The 16,660-nt window shown below is 40.1% G+C and overlaps 1 protein-coding gene across 1 annotated transcript in view; it reads right to left on the bottom strand.

The window, feature by feature from the left end:
* LOC143387646 (uncharacterized) overlaps positions 1 to 16,660 on the bottom strand; it is a 109,269-nt gene that overhangs the window by 35,626 nt on the left and 56,983 nt on the right. The window contains exons 7-8 of the mRNA XM_077108297.1: positions 12,770 to 13,139; positions 9,158 to 9,205 (exon numbers count right to left, since the gene is read on the bottom strand). Coding sequence (XP_076964412.1) covers positions 9,158 to 9,205; positions 12,770 to 13,139 — 418 coding nt within the window. The remainder of the gene's footprint in view (positions 1 to 9,157; positions 9,206 to 12,769; positions 13,140 to 16,660) is intronic.

Below are 16,660 nucleotides of genomic sequence, written 5' to 3'. Positions count from 1 at the left end.
CTCCCTCTCTATCTCTAGTCCCAAAACTTACCCACTTCATTTTTTTTTTCCTTTTTAGTACTGGGGATCGAACCCAGGAGTACTTTACTACTGAGCTATATCCTCAACCCTTTTTATTTTGAGACAGGGTCTAGCTAAGCTACCCAGGTGAGCTTCCAACTTGTGATCTTCTTGCCTCAGCTTCCCCAGGCTGCTGGGATCACAGGCATGTGCCACCAGGCCCAGCAACTTTCCCATTTCAAATGCAGCTTTCCCTACAGGGTCCCTCTGGTTTGTCTTTTCTTTCTGTCTTTTTTTTTTTTTTGAGAGAGAGAGAGGAGAAGAGAAAGAGAGATGGGGGGGGGGATTTTTAAATATTAATTTTTCAGTTTTCGGTGGACACAACATCTTTATTTTATTTGTATGTGGTGCTGAGGATCGAACCCAGCGACCCGCGCATGCCAGGCGAGCGCGTTACTGCTTGAGCCACATCCCCAGCCCCTTGTCTTTTCTTTTTAAAAATTTCCTCTCTGAAATGATCTCTCAGATATAGGGCAGTTAGGTACATTTGAGCTTGAACTCAAAATACCAGCCAGCCAGCCCCTGCTCAGTTGCTATACCCAATCCATCATCAAAATCTCTTTCATCTCCCCAACCATCCTGGCCCATCGGCCACCTGGACTCACTTAACAGGTTCCTAATTCCAATCTTTGCTTTTTGTAACATCCATCAAATCATGTGATTACAGTCTTGCAATGGTTTCTCCCTGCATTATAATCAACTCCAAACTCCCTCAGCGATTTCAGCAACTCCCTGTGTCTAGTCAGTAAAGCCTCACATCCACCCTTTCCCTACCACCTTTACTGCCACCTGCAGGTGGACATGGAGCATTGCTCCTGCCTTGCCAAAAGGCCACACAATCTGACAATCCTAGAGTGCTCCTTGGGAGGAAGGCTAACCATAGTATGGCCCTATGCAGAGGCAAGGTTCTCTCTGACGTTCTGAATGCTCTGTCCACCCTCTTTTGCCACACCACTCCCACCATCAAGGATTTACTGTAAGGAAAAGAAAGAAAACCAACTTGCTTAGACACCCAAAATCCAGTGATGGCAAGTCTGCCATTAACACATAACACATTCTCCCTACAATAAAGTGAAAGGTCCAAGTGCAGACGATTCATTCAGACCAGGGCACTCCCGACCAGTCTCACAGCTAAAGCTGGGACAGCAAGCACAACTGCTGTTTTCCTCCTCCCAAAGCAGTCACCCATCCTTACTGTTCGAACAGAAATGTGTGCCAGGTCCTGTGTGGGATGCTGGGGATGTGGTGGAGAGTGAAATTAGCAAGGCCTTGTGGAGCCAGTTTTCCAGTCAGGAAGGCATTTTGAGAGCATCATGCAAACAGATGTAACCACTAAACAACAGGTTCCTCCTCTGCAGCCTCTAACTCCCAAAACAGTCCCCCAAAGAAATGGAGCTTATGCAAAGGTTAAAAGGCTGAATAAATGTTAGCCAGGGAAAGACAAAGATGGGGTTGGGGAAAGGTATCAGGAATAGTATATGCAAAAGCCCTGAGGCAGAGAGGACTGAGCCAAAGGTGGGGGGGCAGGGATTACTGTAGCTGGAGAGCAAGGAGGAACACATTCAGTTATTAGATTGTACAGGTGCTGTTTTAAAGCCAGGACTTTACATACTAATTTATTTATCCCTTGAACTAGCCACACTGTTTCAGCCCCCATGAGATAGCTGTATTATCATCAGCTTTATTTTACAGAGGAAAGTGAGACTCAGATTAAATAACCTACCAACACTGAATTAACAGCAAGACAATTATTTTTCTCTTTGTATTTCCCCTGAAATACAATACAATACACACACCAAGGGTGGGAGCACTAAATTTAATGAATCAAATTCATTGTGGGGTGAAAAATGTAGACAAACCAATTCTGACTGAACTGACAGGTAACAGAATAAAGTATCACTTTTCAACTAGTTGTTTTCATGTTATAAAGATGCAACCACAATGAACTATTTTGTAGAAGACGGTTCCCGTTTTAAGAAACTGTGTGGTTAAATTTCATTTGGGGAAAAAAAAAAGCTAAACTAAAACTAAAAATACTTAGTGGAGTACTTTCTCCTTTCTTAAAAAACACACCCTGTTCATACTTACAGGATACAACATGTTTTGATGTGTGTATGCTGTAAAATGGCTAAATCAAACTAACATGTGCACTTTCTCTCATAGGTTTTTTTTTTTTTTTTCTTTTTTCTTTTGTGGTGAGCAATCAAAATGTACTCTCAGCAATTTGTTACCAACTACATATGACAATAATCTCTGGTGGGAACCCTCTGCTACAGTTTACACAACTTTCACAAGAATCATACATTATTTTTACAATCAGAAAAAAATTAATAAAAAGGATCCAGAGAAGCTAAGAAAAAGGCAACCCAATTTAAAAAATGGGCAAAGGCTAGGTACAGCTGCACACACCTGCAATCTCAATTACTCAGGAAGCTGAGGCAGAAGGGTTTCAAGTTCAAAGCCAGCCTGGGCAACTCAGTGAGGCCCTGTCTCCTGGGTTCAATCCCTCCACACAGATATACAAATTCCATTACATTGAAAAGACCAAAAAGAAAAAACAAAACAACAACAACAACAAAAAAAAAAAACAAGGCAGAGGACTTGAATTCTACAAAGAAGACATTCTACAAGGAAGATGCACAAATGACCAATAAGCATATGAAAAAATGCTCAGTATCAATAATTATTAAAGAAATGCAAATCAAAACAACCAAACATACCCATTTCAATGACCAGTAAGTTTTGAAGTGAAAAAATCAGAACTGCTGAAGGCAATGTAAGATGGTATGCTTTAGAAGACAGTCTGGTAGTTCACTAAATAGACATACCATATGATGCAGAAATTACACTCCTAGGCACATACTGAAGAAAAATTAAAAACATGTCCACACAGGAATCTATACATAAATGTTTATAGCAGCATTGTGCCTATTTCACCAAAAGGTGAAAACCTAGATGTCCACTGACAGATGGATAAACAAAATATAGTTTATTCATTCAATGAAATATCATTTGGCCTCAAAAGGGAATTAATGATAAGTGCTATGACTTGCATGAACACTGTAAACATTATGTGAAAGAGCCAGTCACAAAGCTATTATGTGACACCTACTCAAAGTTCAGAAGAGGGATTATGGAAAAACAAAGTAGACTAGTTGTTGCTTAGGGCTTAGGATTGGGAGGTAGGGGTGACAACTAAAGGGCATAGGGTTTCTTTTGTCCCAGAATTGAGTATGGTGATGGTTACATATATCTATGAATATAGTAAAAGACACTGAATTATCTGAAATGAATTATATGGTCTATTAGTTAAATTTCCATTGCCATCTCAGAATATGAGACTCTGGGTACTTTATAAGGAAAAGAATTTTATTTGGCTCACAGTTTTGGAGGTCCAAGGATATGGTGCCAGCATCTGCTCAGCTCTGGGGAGATAGGTCCCTGTGGCTAAGCCACCATGCGGTGGAGGAACAGAGAGGATCTACAGCATACAGAAGGGGCTATGCTCACAGGGAGGCATCACTTTATAACAAACAACTCCCACAAAATAGGCATAATCCCTTCAAGAGGTGGTACATTATCTCCTTCCCAGGCCTGACCTTTTGCAGCTTTCATTTCTAACACTACTGAGCTGGACATCAAGCTTCCAACACATGAGTCTTTGGGGGGAATACTTAAACCACAGCAAAGCACAGAATATGGCATGTAAACTACATCTCAATGAAACTGCTTTAAAAAAAGAGAAACGACCAGGTGCTGTGGCACATTCCTGTAATCCCAGTGACTCCAGAGGCTGAGGAAGGATCATGAGACCAGCCTCAGCAACTTGGTAAGACTCCACTCAAAGTAAAAAGGATTAGATTTATAGTTCAATGGTAAAACACTGGGTTCAATCTTCAAAAAGAAAAAAATAAGAAAGTCCCTTAACAACAACAAACAACTCCCAAAAACCAATATGAAAATATTCTCAAACTGACCAGAATTGAAGTAATTAACTCGGAAACAAGACAACTGGCTATTTGGTGGCATATGCCTGTAGTGTCAGTGACTCAGGAGGCTGAGGCAGAAGGATCCCAAATTCAAAGCCAGTCTCCACAAATTAGCAAGGCCCTAAGCAACTTAGTGACACCCTGTCTCAAAGAATAAAAAGGGCTGGGATGCTGCTTAGCGATAATGCACCCTTGGGTTCAAGCCCAGTCTGTTTGTCTGTCTGTCACACACACACAGAGAGAATACAGATGCTACAGTTTGGATTTTAAATGTCCCCAAAGGGGACATTTAGAGCCTGGTCCCCAGGGTGGTGCTAATGGGAGGTGGCAGAACCTAACAGAAGTAGCTTATAGTCATTGAGGGTATGCCACTGAAGGGGGACCATGGATCCTAGTTCTTTCCTCTACTACCCCCCCTCCCGCCCATGAGGTGAGCAGTTTTACTTTACCATTTACTTCCATCATGATATGCTGCCTTGCCACAGGTACAAAGCAATGAAACCAACCAATCATGCACTGGAACCTCCACAATTGAGTTGAAATAACCGTTTTCTCTTTATAAATTGATTGTTACAGGTTATTTCACTATAGTGACAAAAAAGCAGACTAACAGAATAGGTATCATGTACTTTAAATTTTCCAAGTACTGTTTGACTTTTTATTATGTACATGCATTACTTGCATTTTATACTAAATTTTAAACAAAATTACATATTAAGGAAAAAATTACAGATGAGCAAAAAGATGAAGAATCAAGCTGCTAATGTCTAGTATTACTGCTTAATCAGTACCTCACCAAAGTCTCTTCCTAAGAACATTATACATCTTAGAAAAATTATTCCTGAGAAGTCTTTATGTACTGCTCAACCTAAGTCATCAATTTCAGTCTGAAAGAAATAGTCGCAAGAGTCAAGAGGAAGACATCAAGGCCAGACAGTGAACTCTGAGGAAGGTTTGTGCAGATCTTTATAGAAATATTATGGTGTCATATATAAATAGCACGAGGCTCGGGCTAGGAGGAATCAGTGCTGTGATCTACTGCTTCCTTGTCCGCCCAAAGTGAAGAGGTCTCCAGTCAGAACCTGTTATTTTCCTTTGTCACTGTCCTATTCCTGCATTATCATAAATTCTGCCTATAGACCATGTGGTCCCCATCTGGTTTTCTTCTCTGGGAACCGTCTTCTAACTTGCTCTTTGGTGTTACTATTGTATTTCTGAGATGGGGTTGAGTCTTACTCCACCAACTTTCCACTGGGCAGTTTGTTACTATAATGTACATCTTTATCAGTCCACACCTAATATCTCTTGACAGTTTATTTTATTTTAGGTTGTTGTGTTTTGTTTTGGTTTTGTTTTTGTTGTTATAGATAGACACCATATCTTTATTTTACTTCTTTATTTATATGTGGTGAAGATCGAACCCAGTGCCTCACACATACTAGGCAAGCCCTCTACCACTGAGCTACAACCCCAGCCCCAGGTTGTTTTTATTAACTTTAAATTTTTTAGTTATTTGTTGAACAAAAACAAAATAATATTTATAAGCAATGTGCAAAGCATAAAATACTGATTAATTTTAGTTGGTAAATTTTATGATTACTCACTTCTATGTTCTAAGAAATCTTTGTCTATTTAAAATCATAGAGAGGTAATTTTATGTCGTTTTTTTTCCCCCTCCTGGAAACTTTTTAGTTCTAGCACTATGTTTAGGTTTATGATTTATCTTTAATTTTTGTATTGATGGATCAATTTAAGAACTGACACCTTAAAAATATCAAGTTGCTTAATCCATGAATATGGTATATCTTTCTATTTATTTAGGTCTTTCAGACTTCTTTCAGCAGTGTTTCATAGTTTTTAGTAAAGTAGTTTTGCATCTTGCTAATTAGATTAATTTTTGGTGACTGTTTTTATTAATTTTACTGCAAATGATAATTTAAAAAGCTTTCATTTTCTAATAATTTTGCTAATATGAAGAATAATAGATTTCTGTATAATGACACTGTATCCTGCAAAATTGTTAAGTTCAATTCTTCCAGTATATTTTTTGGATATTTTATGGAATACTATATACTATACATACACACATCATTTGTGAATAATGACAGCTTTACTTCACGACTTCCAATATTTATGAGTTTTATTTTTGTTTTGCTATTATACTGTCTAAAACTTCTAATACAAAGTTCAAGTTATCAATTAAAGTTGTTATTAATTTTATAAAAAAAAGAAGAAAAAAGCAGTATTCAGTTTCAGTGGAGTTCATTTTCCTTTTCAAACTAGAATTCAGATTCCACCACCTCTTCACTTTGGGTGTTCTAGACCCCCCTGCAGGCATTACTGAAAGACAACAGGAATAAAGACTAGATATTAATCAGGTAGTTGACTTCTCTGACCTAAGTTTATTTTTTTTGGTCCTATGTTTTATTTTGTACATCACCTTCTGCTTGTCCAGCTTTTTTGGAGGGGAGAAAACATTAAAATGCTCCAAACTTTCAATTTTTCTTAGTTTTGTTGCCGTTTTTCAATGACTTTCTGGGACTTTTGCATACTTTCTCAGTGTGTGTGCATTCCTTATTCTCTCCTAATTCCCATTTATCATGACCTCTCCCTGTTCCTATTATTTCAAGTACACAATCATGATTTTCTGGGTTTTATTAAAATTTATACAAAAGTCTAGTCACTCACTACCATCTCTGTGACCCTTGAAATAATTACATATTTAAAATGTAAATTTTCCTTTTATAATTTATACCACAATAAAATACAACAGCAATTCTTGATCTGAACTGGAAGCATTTCAGATGGGAGTCAGGCTTATTATTATAATTTAAGAACAGAGGAATGCTTCTGGCAAGAAAATACCAGGATAGTTACAACCTTCTGTCTTGAAGGTTCAGAACGTGAGAGAACACTGTGGTTAAGAATCATTAATGCATAAAAAGCTTTAATGCATAAAAAGCTAATGCCTACATGAAGGAGGGGAGGGGACAGAAAAAAAGTTGCCAGAATTCACATTTCTGGCCTTTTACATTCTCAATATCTAAAACTTAATTCTTTTTCTTAAATATTATATTTTGTTTCTAATTTTCTGTAAGAAAAAATATAACTGCAACTGCCATTCACCTCCGTGTGCCAGCCACAGTATCCTGATTGTGTTCCTCGTATACAAGAGGCTCACTCCTTCTTCAGAGTGTCTGCACCAGGGCATCTATACAGTTATTCCTTTTACCTAGAATGTTCTTCCCTCTAGTACATGCAGGACAGGCTCTCTTCTGCCTATCAGGTCTTACTTAATGACCCCACCACAGAGAAGTCTTTTCTGACCAGTTGATGCGACGCTGACCTTCTCCGGTCATTCTCTACTTAGTTGTGTATGTATTCTATGTAAGTGTGTATTCTAACCCTTTTTTCAGCAAGATCCAAAATCATCTTTAGTTGTTTACCTTCTTATAGTTGCTCTCTCTCTACCTGGATATTATAATAAGCCAGAGAGCAGATACTTAGCTATCATTAAATGCCTGTGCCTAAAACAGCAACTAGCAGAGTGGGCAGTCAAAACACACACCTATTCACGAAGTAAGTGAATATAGTATTGTATGATTATTGCATTTTACATTCCTTAAGGAAAAAAACCCTACATGCACAAGGCCTTGGGTTCAATCCTCAGCACCAAAAAAAAAAAAAAAAAAAAAAAAAAAAAAAAAGTCTGATGATGTTAAAAATTACCAATTTTTGAACATGATCTCAAAAACATGAGTTAAACACAATTGACAGTCTCTAAGGAACTGAAATTGTTCTTTATGAATATGTTTTTCCAAGTAATTAGGGAAATTCTTTCCTACATCAAATCTCTATAAAAACCAATATCAATAATAGATATAAATATCTATATATATCTAATAGACATAAATATCAATAATAGATATAAATATACATCTATCCAACCAACATTATCTCCATCCAAAGCAACTTTTCAGAACTGTTTCCTATCTTAAAAAGTGGTTCACAGCTCACCAAAAGTTTTCATCTAGTACTTCTTTCATACCCAAAACATTTTATTGAAAATAAAAAGAAGGTCTGAGGTTGTAGCTCAGAGGTAAAGCATTCACCCAGCATGCATGAGGAACTGAGTCTGATCCTCAGCACCACATAAATATAAAATAAAGATATTGTGTCCACCTATGACTAAATATTACTTAAAAAGAAAGAAAAAGAAGACAGAAGTATGGAACATGAGCTTATGTACCTCATAAATTCTTTCCACTTCAGACTTCCAGTGTTTAATTGGTATATAGAATTATCTGAGTAAGCTATGCCCAAACATCCATTACCCTCTTCTGCAGAACTCAAGGCTGAAGCCAGGTCCACCTGCTCAAAACTGCTGTGTCCCTCCCTGCCATGTCTGGATAAAACTGACCCTACTAGAGTAGCCTAAGTGATAGGGACAAGGATGGGTAACTGAGCCAAAGGCAATAATGCATGACTAGAACATGCTTGATTAGGAAATCAACTGCTTTGGAACTGCGATTTTCTACTGTAAACTTACTCCTCCTCCCGTTTTCCCAGTTGTTACATCACCAGCTGCTCAACCCCTAAATCAAGGTCATCCTTCATTCCTTCCTCTTCTTTGCCCCACTAACAAGTGATCAGCCCCTGAATACTTATCTACATTACTACTGTCATCTCTTGCTTGGACTGCTGCATATGCCTCTTGTTTTCACCTCCTTTCTGTTGTCACTCTTGCAAATTAGAATGACTTGTTTCATTAGCAAGACCTGCAGATTTACATATTCATGTTTCATATCTGCAGGCAGAATATAAAATATTCACTTCTAAAAACGTGCTTCAAAATTCATAGTATGAAATTCCAACAAGCTTGTTTTAGAATTTATTCACACCTTCGCTAGGCTGAGAAAGACTATTAACCCAGCAAACTATCATTTATTAATGCATACATTGGGCAGCCCTTCAGGTAGACTATATGGATTCATGGATGAATAACACGGTTAAGACAGGTCAGTGTACCAGCTTACATGTACACCTCTGGCTGTTATTACTTTTGCACCTTAGAATAAGATCCATTTCTTGGATCTTTTAAAACTCACCTGCTGGGGAGTTAGCAGTGGAGTTCTGCAGAAGCACATTGGAAGACTCTACAAAAATAAAGAGAGATCCTGTTATGAAAGAACATTTAATATTTAACTAAGAACACTGGCAATATGTTCTTTTTCTGCCCCTGGGATGTGATGGTGGTGATATGGGGGAGGGTAGAATATTCCACAGGAAGTTCTACTTTTGCCGCTGTTGCTATGAAACATACCTTGAAGCCACCAGTAATTCCGAGATTATATTATTGGAGCTTTCAAGACAGAAAACATCTAGCTTATGTAACACTTAAACAGTACTTACTATGTACAGCCAAATAGCTTTGCCACAGTTCATTCATCCACATGAAGGCAGAAAGGCAGTGACAAATGAACCAATTTCTGCTACTGACAACTCTGCTCTTCTGAGTGGAATGGACCATCTCAGGATGGCCCCTTTCTATTCATGGGTGCCTCAAGGTCTTGCATTATCCACATCCTAACTTCACATAATGGAGATGAAGTAGGTAGCATTTTTGTTTCTTACTGAAAGTCTCAGTACGATTCTTTCAATTTTTTAGCCAGTACCTTAAAATTTGAAAAAAAAAAATTTAAGAATTCTATGCCCCAGTTACACAACTTTTCAGACTGGCTTGTCCACCTTTAGTATTGTATAATGGAAGATTAAATACATATACCACAGGGGAAGAGACCAAGTGCATTACTGTGTAGTTTTCATAAAGATGAACACTCCCACTAAAACAAAACCAAAAAATCCCTCAATGTTCAAAGAGAAGAAGCAACAAGAACTTGGAAATCTTTATAACTTGTGCAAATATCTTTCTATGCAAATGTCTTCCTCTTGATGAGACTATAATCCATTTATCACAAAAGGATACAGTGTAATATAAACTCAAAAAAGGTCAAGATCAATGGACTATACCAATGTATTCAGCAGCAAAGTATCAAATAATTGTTAACATCACAAAGTACTTACCTCACACGAGGTCTTGGGTGGATCATGCTACCTGCATTAACCCTCCCCAAAATTCTGAGACAGGAATACTGTTTTGCAGTGACGGATACTGAGGCCCAGAGAAGGCCATCCACCTAGATAAGGGGCAGAGTCTGAACCAGGCTGAGGGCAGAGTCTGAACCAGGCTGATTTGATTCCAAAGCCAGAACATGAGTCCCAAATGGAACTGCTGATTTTCTACTGTAAACTTACTCCTCCTCCTGTCTTCCCAGTTGTTGCATCACCAGCTGCTCAACCCCTAAATCAAGGTCATCCTTCATTCCTTCCTCTTCTTTGTCCCACTAACAAGTGATCAGCCCCTGAATACTTATCTACTTTACCACTGTCATCTTTTGCTTGGACTGCTGCATATGCCTCCTGTTTTCTCCTCCTTTCTGTCATCACTCTTGCAATATGATTTGTTGATGACTTATTTGAACACATGGCCATTTCCAAGCCACCTCAATCCTTAGACTTTTCAGTTTTAAGAGTTAGTAAAGTCCCTTCTTTCCTCTAATGTTGTTAAAAATGGGTTTCTGTCACTTGTCACCAAGAAAATAACTAAGAACTTCTGGCCTATTCTGTTAGCCCTTCAGTGGGTTACCACAATCTATCCATCCTGTTTGCTGATATGCTAACTTGTTCTTTTCTCTATCCAACTCAGGATATTTATAAAACCATGCAGCAGACTGAATATTTTAAAAGTAGAATTTTAACATTTTTATCTTTTCCCAGAACATTCTAGACAATGGCAGTATTGTGGAATACAAACATTACCTACTTTAACAGCCAAAGTCACCCAATGTGACTTAATGGTGAAATGGCTGAAAGTTTGGATACTGATCTGAAATAAAAAATGCATTAGTTGTTGACTCACTTCTAAACCTCAGTTTACTCACTTGTAAGATGGGATAATACTATGATACTGTGAAGATCCAATAGGATGATTTATGGCCCTCAATTAGCATAGTGTATGGTATATAGAAAATGTGTCCAGCAAATATTGGCTATGTACATTTTAGTATGATTGTTAAAAATTATTATACCTTGTATTATTATACTGATTACACACTGTATATGAAGACTAGAAGGGTTGATTGATTTTTTGAGAATTCTACTGACCCTTCAGTCTAGTTTCAAGGTAACATTCTAGTTTGCAGAAATGAATTCCAGCTCATGGTGGTAATCATGAAATCAGTGTTCTCCTATAGTAGAACATTCCAAAATTTCCAAATAGCACTAACACCTAGTAACACATTAACAAAACTAAACCCTGTTAAAATAGGGGGGAAAAAACCTGTTTTATGAGGGCAAAAGAAAGAAAAACAAGGACACTCCTAATTAATCAGTTCATTAGAGAAACAGTAAAAACATTTACTTCCACACACCAAACCAACAAATTCTAAAAAAGGAAATCCATCTCCTATATTAGTATAAAATCAGCACCATGATAAACCACAAACATGATCTTACTGATTTCTTTAGAAAAGATTTCAAAATTAGGTCTGCAAACTCCATTTGTCACAGGTACAACTAAGCAAACAAACAAATTCAGCAAAACAAAAGTTATTTAATTCACCCAGACTATTCCAGCAAAACCAGGTGTTGTGCCATAACCAGTTGGTTATGCAAAATGACTTCCTTATCTCTTGCTTGATAAAACTAATCTAAGGTTAACTATATAGCGGCTGAACAGACTTTAAAACCATGAAATTTGGTTACTTAAGGCAATTTATCCTAGTTCATTTGATCAATACTCAGTGACTCAACTTCTATAACAGTTGACAAAGGAAAACAGAATTTACACAGCAAATCCCAGCTTCCTGGCCTTATCCAAAAAGTTCTTTTCAAAGACTCCAAGGGGCCAACGTCCTTAAAGGAAACAAAATCCCTTCCACAAAAAAGAAATGTCAACGTTATTTTGTTATGTCCTTACTGACGACCTCGAGGGCTCCTTACGACCCTGCAGCCATGATCTTAAAGGCTGCGCAGCTGACGCGCAAGTTGATGGCATACACCACAAGCCTCACCTGCGCCGGGGGGGGGGGGGGGGGGGGGGGGGGGGGCAATGGGTATGCTTTTCAAAAACTCCCAACTAGCCCTAAAGTCTAACTTTTAAATGTCTGGACCTTGAGACTGCAATCCATTTGGATATTCTACACAAGAGGAGGATGAAACTCCCGGGAAGGCACTGGAAAGGTTCCCCAAGTAGCTGGTAGACATGTTTCTGCAGGAATCGGTAGACATATTTTTCAACCCACCTAATCTTGTTTACAAACAGAAGCCTCCAATTCTAACCCACATTAACTTCGGGGAAAGGCTATAAACACGAACTGGAGCCCTCCGTTTAAGGCCCGTCCTGGGGATAACTCCACAGGTTATAAGCACCCCTCCCGGCCTGCGAGTGCCGCTTCCCAAACCGGAGAAAGGCCGGACAAAGTTCTGAGCAGGCGGCTCGAGGGCAAGCGGAAGACCTGCCCAAACCTCAGTTTCCCCCAACGCGTTCGGTCTCCTCCAGGTCGGCCCCGAGCCTTCGACCTGCAGAACTTTGCACAAGCGAGCCCAACTTGGAAAGCCACGGCCAGCAGCGCGTTTCCTCCCGGGACCGGGTGACTTACCCGCCGGAGCTGAGCCGTCCGCCGCGGCCCCCGGCAGCGCCAGCACCTGCAGCACCCCCAGGAGCAGCGCGGCCCGAACACCTCGCGCGCCGAGTCCCATTGTTCCAAAGCAGGATGCGGCGGCCTCGTGAGTCCCAAACGTGCCGTGAGCCGAGGTAGCGGAGAAAGCGTTTCTTCTGCGCACCCGATCCCGCCCCGCGTCCCCTTCCGCCGCGCACAACTCCACGGCCGCCTCCTGTACCCCGAATGACCAAATAGGGCGCGGGAGCCGGGCCTGAGGGGGCGTCGCGCGCTGCGCGGGGCGGGGCCCTGGGCGTGGCGAGTCTCCTCCCGCCTCCGGGCCGAAGGCACGAGCTGCAGCTTTGCTCTTCTGCAGGGGCCGCGTGGTTCTGGGTGAACTCCGGCGCCGCTTCCTCTCTGGTCACTGAGCGCCCCGGGCTGCGCTCGGCCTGGGAGGAAGGCTTTTGAAGAGTAGTTTTCTGGTGGGGACTCGGGTGCGTGCGACTCTAAGGGACGGGGAAGTTGCAGGCGGGATGATAAAAGTAGGGCTAATGAGAGAAACCTGAGAGGATGGGACTTCCTCAGAGAAGTCCTGGGTGCCAGAGCCCCCTTGGGTGACCCAGCCTAAAGGGGGAAAGCGGATCGACAAATTCGTCGCTTAAGTTCAAACGTAAAATATCCCAGATCGACATGCCCCAGTTGTAGCCCATGTACTCCACCAAAGACGAATTCGTGCCGAAAGACATTAGTGGAGTGGGTCGTGGGGCTCGCGGAGGAGTTGGTAGCTGTTTACCCTGAATCGCAGCCACCTAGGCCTGGGACACGTGAGTCTAACCTAGCCCCTTTTCCTCTTGGCATCTGCTGTGTGGTTGTGATGAAATAGCTTGTTGGGGTTTTTTTGTTGTTGGGTTTTTTTTGTTTTGTTTTGTTTTGTTTTTTGTTAAATCCTTTAAGCCCTTGGAGCTATCATTTGTCTTGACACAGTGCTTCTGAAGTCTGCATTTTTGATTCTGCTCAGAACTCTGAAGTATCCTGTGGTTGATGTAGGAGAAGGACAAAGACTGAGTCCTGGTTTGGATGGAAACCCTCAAGTGAAGTGGAAGACAGAAGGATCCAGGGCATTTTAAAGCCCTCAGCGTTCTAAGTATTGCAGATATTTGGAACCTGACCCAGATTGTATGACATAACGACTACATTGCACTTAAGTTCCCACAACTTCGTTATGGGAGATAGTACTTTCTTTTGGGGGGGAGGGTACCGAGGATTGAACTCAGGGGCACTCTACCATTAAGCCACATCCCCAGCCCTATTTTGTATTTCAGTTAGAGACAAGGTCTCACTTGAGATTCTTAGCGCCTCACTTCTGCAGAGGTTGGCTTTGAACTCGTGATCCTCCTGCCTCAGCCTCAGAGCCCCTGGGATTACAGGTGTATGCCACTGTGCCCAGCGAGATAGTACTTTCTGTTCTCGGGCAAATCAGTATAGATGTGAATGATCATAAAGATTAACCAGGGCAATTTATTCCAAATTTACAAAGACTTCCATCTGTAGATTAAACCAGCTAACCTGCAGATACTTCCCAGTTTCTTCCATGGCAAAAAGTAAGCACTGCACATTTAGGTGTTGGTTGCTTTATTTCACTGAGAAATCTGGAGGTTCAGTGGATATACAACCTGGGAATCTGGGATAAATAATGGGTGCTTCCAGATATGAACTGGGAAGTGTGTGATGCAGCCTCAATGTTTATATTCCCCACTCCCTAAATTCAAATGTTGAAACTTAACCCTTATGGGGCTGGGGATGTGGCTCAAGTGGTAACGCGCTAGCCTGGCATGCACGGGGCGCTGGGTTCGATCCTCAGCACCATATAAAAATAAAATAAAGATGTTGTGTTCGCCGAAAACTGAAAAATAAATATTTAAAAATTCTCTCTCTCTCTCTCTAAAAGAAAAAAGAAAAAGAAACCTAACCCTCACAGTGGTGGTATTAAGAGATGGAGGTTTTTAGGAGGTGATTGGACTGTAAGGGCTCCACCATTGTGAGTGGGATTAATGTTCTTATGGGATATAAATTTATTATTATTATTTTTTGCCCCTTCTACCATAAGAGGACTCAGTAAGAAGCAATCAAAGAAGCAGAGAGCCTTCACCAATCAGTTAATGTCTTGATCTTTGACTTTCCAGCCTCTAGAACTGTGACAAATTTCTGTTGTTCATAAATTACCTAATGTAAGTTATTTTCTTACAGCCGCAGAAATAGACAAAGACAATATAAAGATGTCAACTTGACAATATTTCCTGGGACTGACCTTGATGTAAGACACCTCAGATCTCTTGTCTGATTTTCACACCATGGTGTGAGTGGGTGTGCACAGCAGCTTTGCTTTGATGACAGTCTATAATCTCACCAAACTACTCTAAATTTCCAAACATGCTAGAGTCTTCTACGGTTTTGTATCTATGCTCCTGTTCTTCCTGTGATGGAAGTGTGAAAGTTGTGTGAATCAAAATGGAATCCCTTATGTCAACCCCTCCAAAGGAAATAAATAAATAAATAAACTGGGAAGTTAAAAAGAAAGGATTCTTACCAAAGATTTCCTGATAGTAACTATCAAAAAGGTGGCCAGAACCACATGCTTGCACAGAGGCCACAACTTTATACAAATATACTTCTATGAGGACATCTGTCTAGCAACTTATCTCTTCAACCTTAAATGGATGCTACTCTTGTTATTAATCTTTGTGGCCAAGAATTATTGTTTCAAAATGTGTGATGTAATTCTTTTTATTTTTGTCCTTAAAATTTTCCCATTTCAACCTCTTGAATAGGCCTATAGTTCACTATGGCGCTTTTTTTTTTTTTTTTTTTTTTTTTTTTTTTTAGGTAGATGTTCCATTTGCACAAGATAACCCTCTGACGTTTTATCCTGTGGTTTTCATTCTTCTCTCAAGATCCCTTCACATTTTACGTTCCCCCCCGCCCCCCCCCCCCACATACTATCTAGAAGATCTTAGTGATCTGATTCCTCTGCTCATATTTTGATCAGCTTGGTCTCCCCACTTCTGCATTTGTTCCCTAAAATCTGTTCTTCATAGATTAGCCAATAAAAAATATGTCAGATCATGCTTTTCACCAGCTGCCTAACTGAATCCAAAATCATGGCCTGTGAGGCCTGACCTGACATGGTTCTTGGCTGCCTTTTCCACCTCATTTTCACTTTCTCTCCCTTCACTTACTCAGTTCTGTCTCTTTGCAATACTCAAAATTACCAAGGCAATTCCTATCCCAGAGCCTTTGCTATTGCTGCCTCATATCATTTAGGCCTCTGCTCATCTCTAATCTCAGAAAACCTTTCATGGATACCCTAGCTCACAGTTTTACTTGTCTTTGTAGCTAGATAGCACTATCCATCATTAGGCCCAATTATATGTTCATTGTTTTTTCTTTCCTAAAGTTCCATGAGAACAAAAGACTTTGAATATATATATTCAAATCCAGCTCCTGTCATGTGTTGATACAGTTCGAGGGCACTTGTCAAATTTAGAATTGCCCGTCATCTTTTGACTACCTTTCTTTTATTTAGAACTCAAATTCCTATCCTTCCTTGCAACTGGTACAAGAATGTTACTTAGATTCTACCAGTCAGGCATATTCATGTGAAACTTAAAATTTGGGTAAAAATAACCAGAAGAAACAGTCTCTGGGGCTTTCAGTTTTATTGGTATAAATCAAGCATAAGTAACTGGCTTTGCTGGTTTTCAGTGGCTGCAAAATTTTGTTTTTTATGCAGAAGTGGCATTAATCTAGAGCTGCAACAGAGACTCATTGAGCTAGTTCTGCCATGGTTTTGTTTATTATTCCTGGAGGCTTAGCCTCAGTTCGGAATCAGTT

The sequence above is a fragment of the Callospermophilus lateralis genome, chromosome 2 (genome assembly GCF_048772815.1).
Source record: "Callospermophilus lateralis isolate mCalLat2 chromosome 2, mCalLat2.hap1, whole genome shotgun sequence".
In the NCBI taxonomy this organism is placed as follows: domain Eukaryota; kingdom Metazoa; phylum Chordata; class Mammalia; order Rodentia; family Sciuridae; genus Callospermophilus; species Callospermophilus lateralis.
This window is presented reverse-complemented; position numbering and strand designations above follow the sequence as displayed.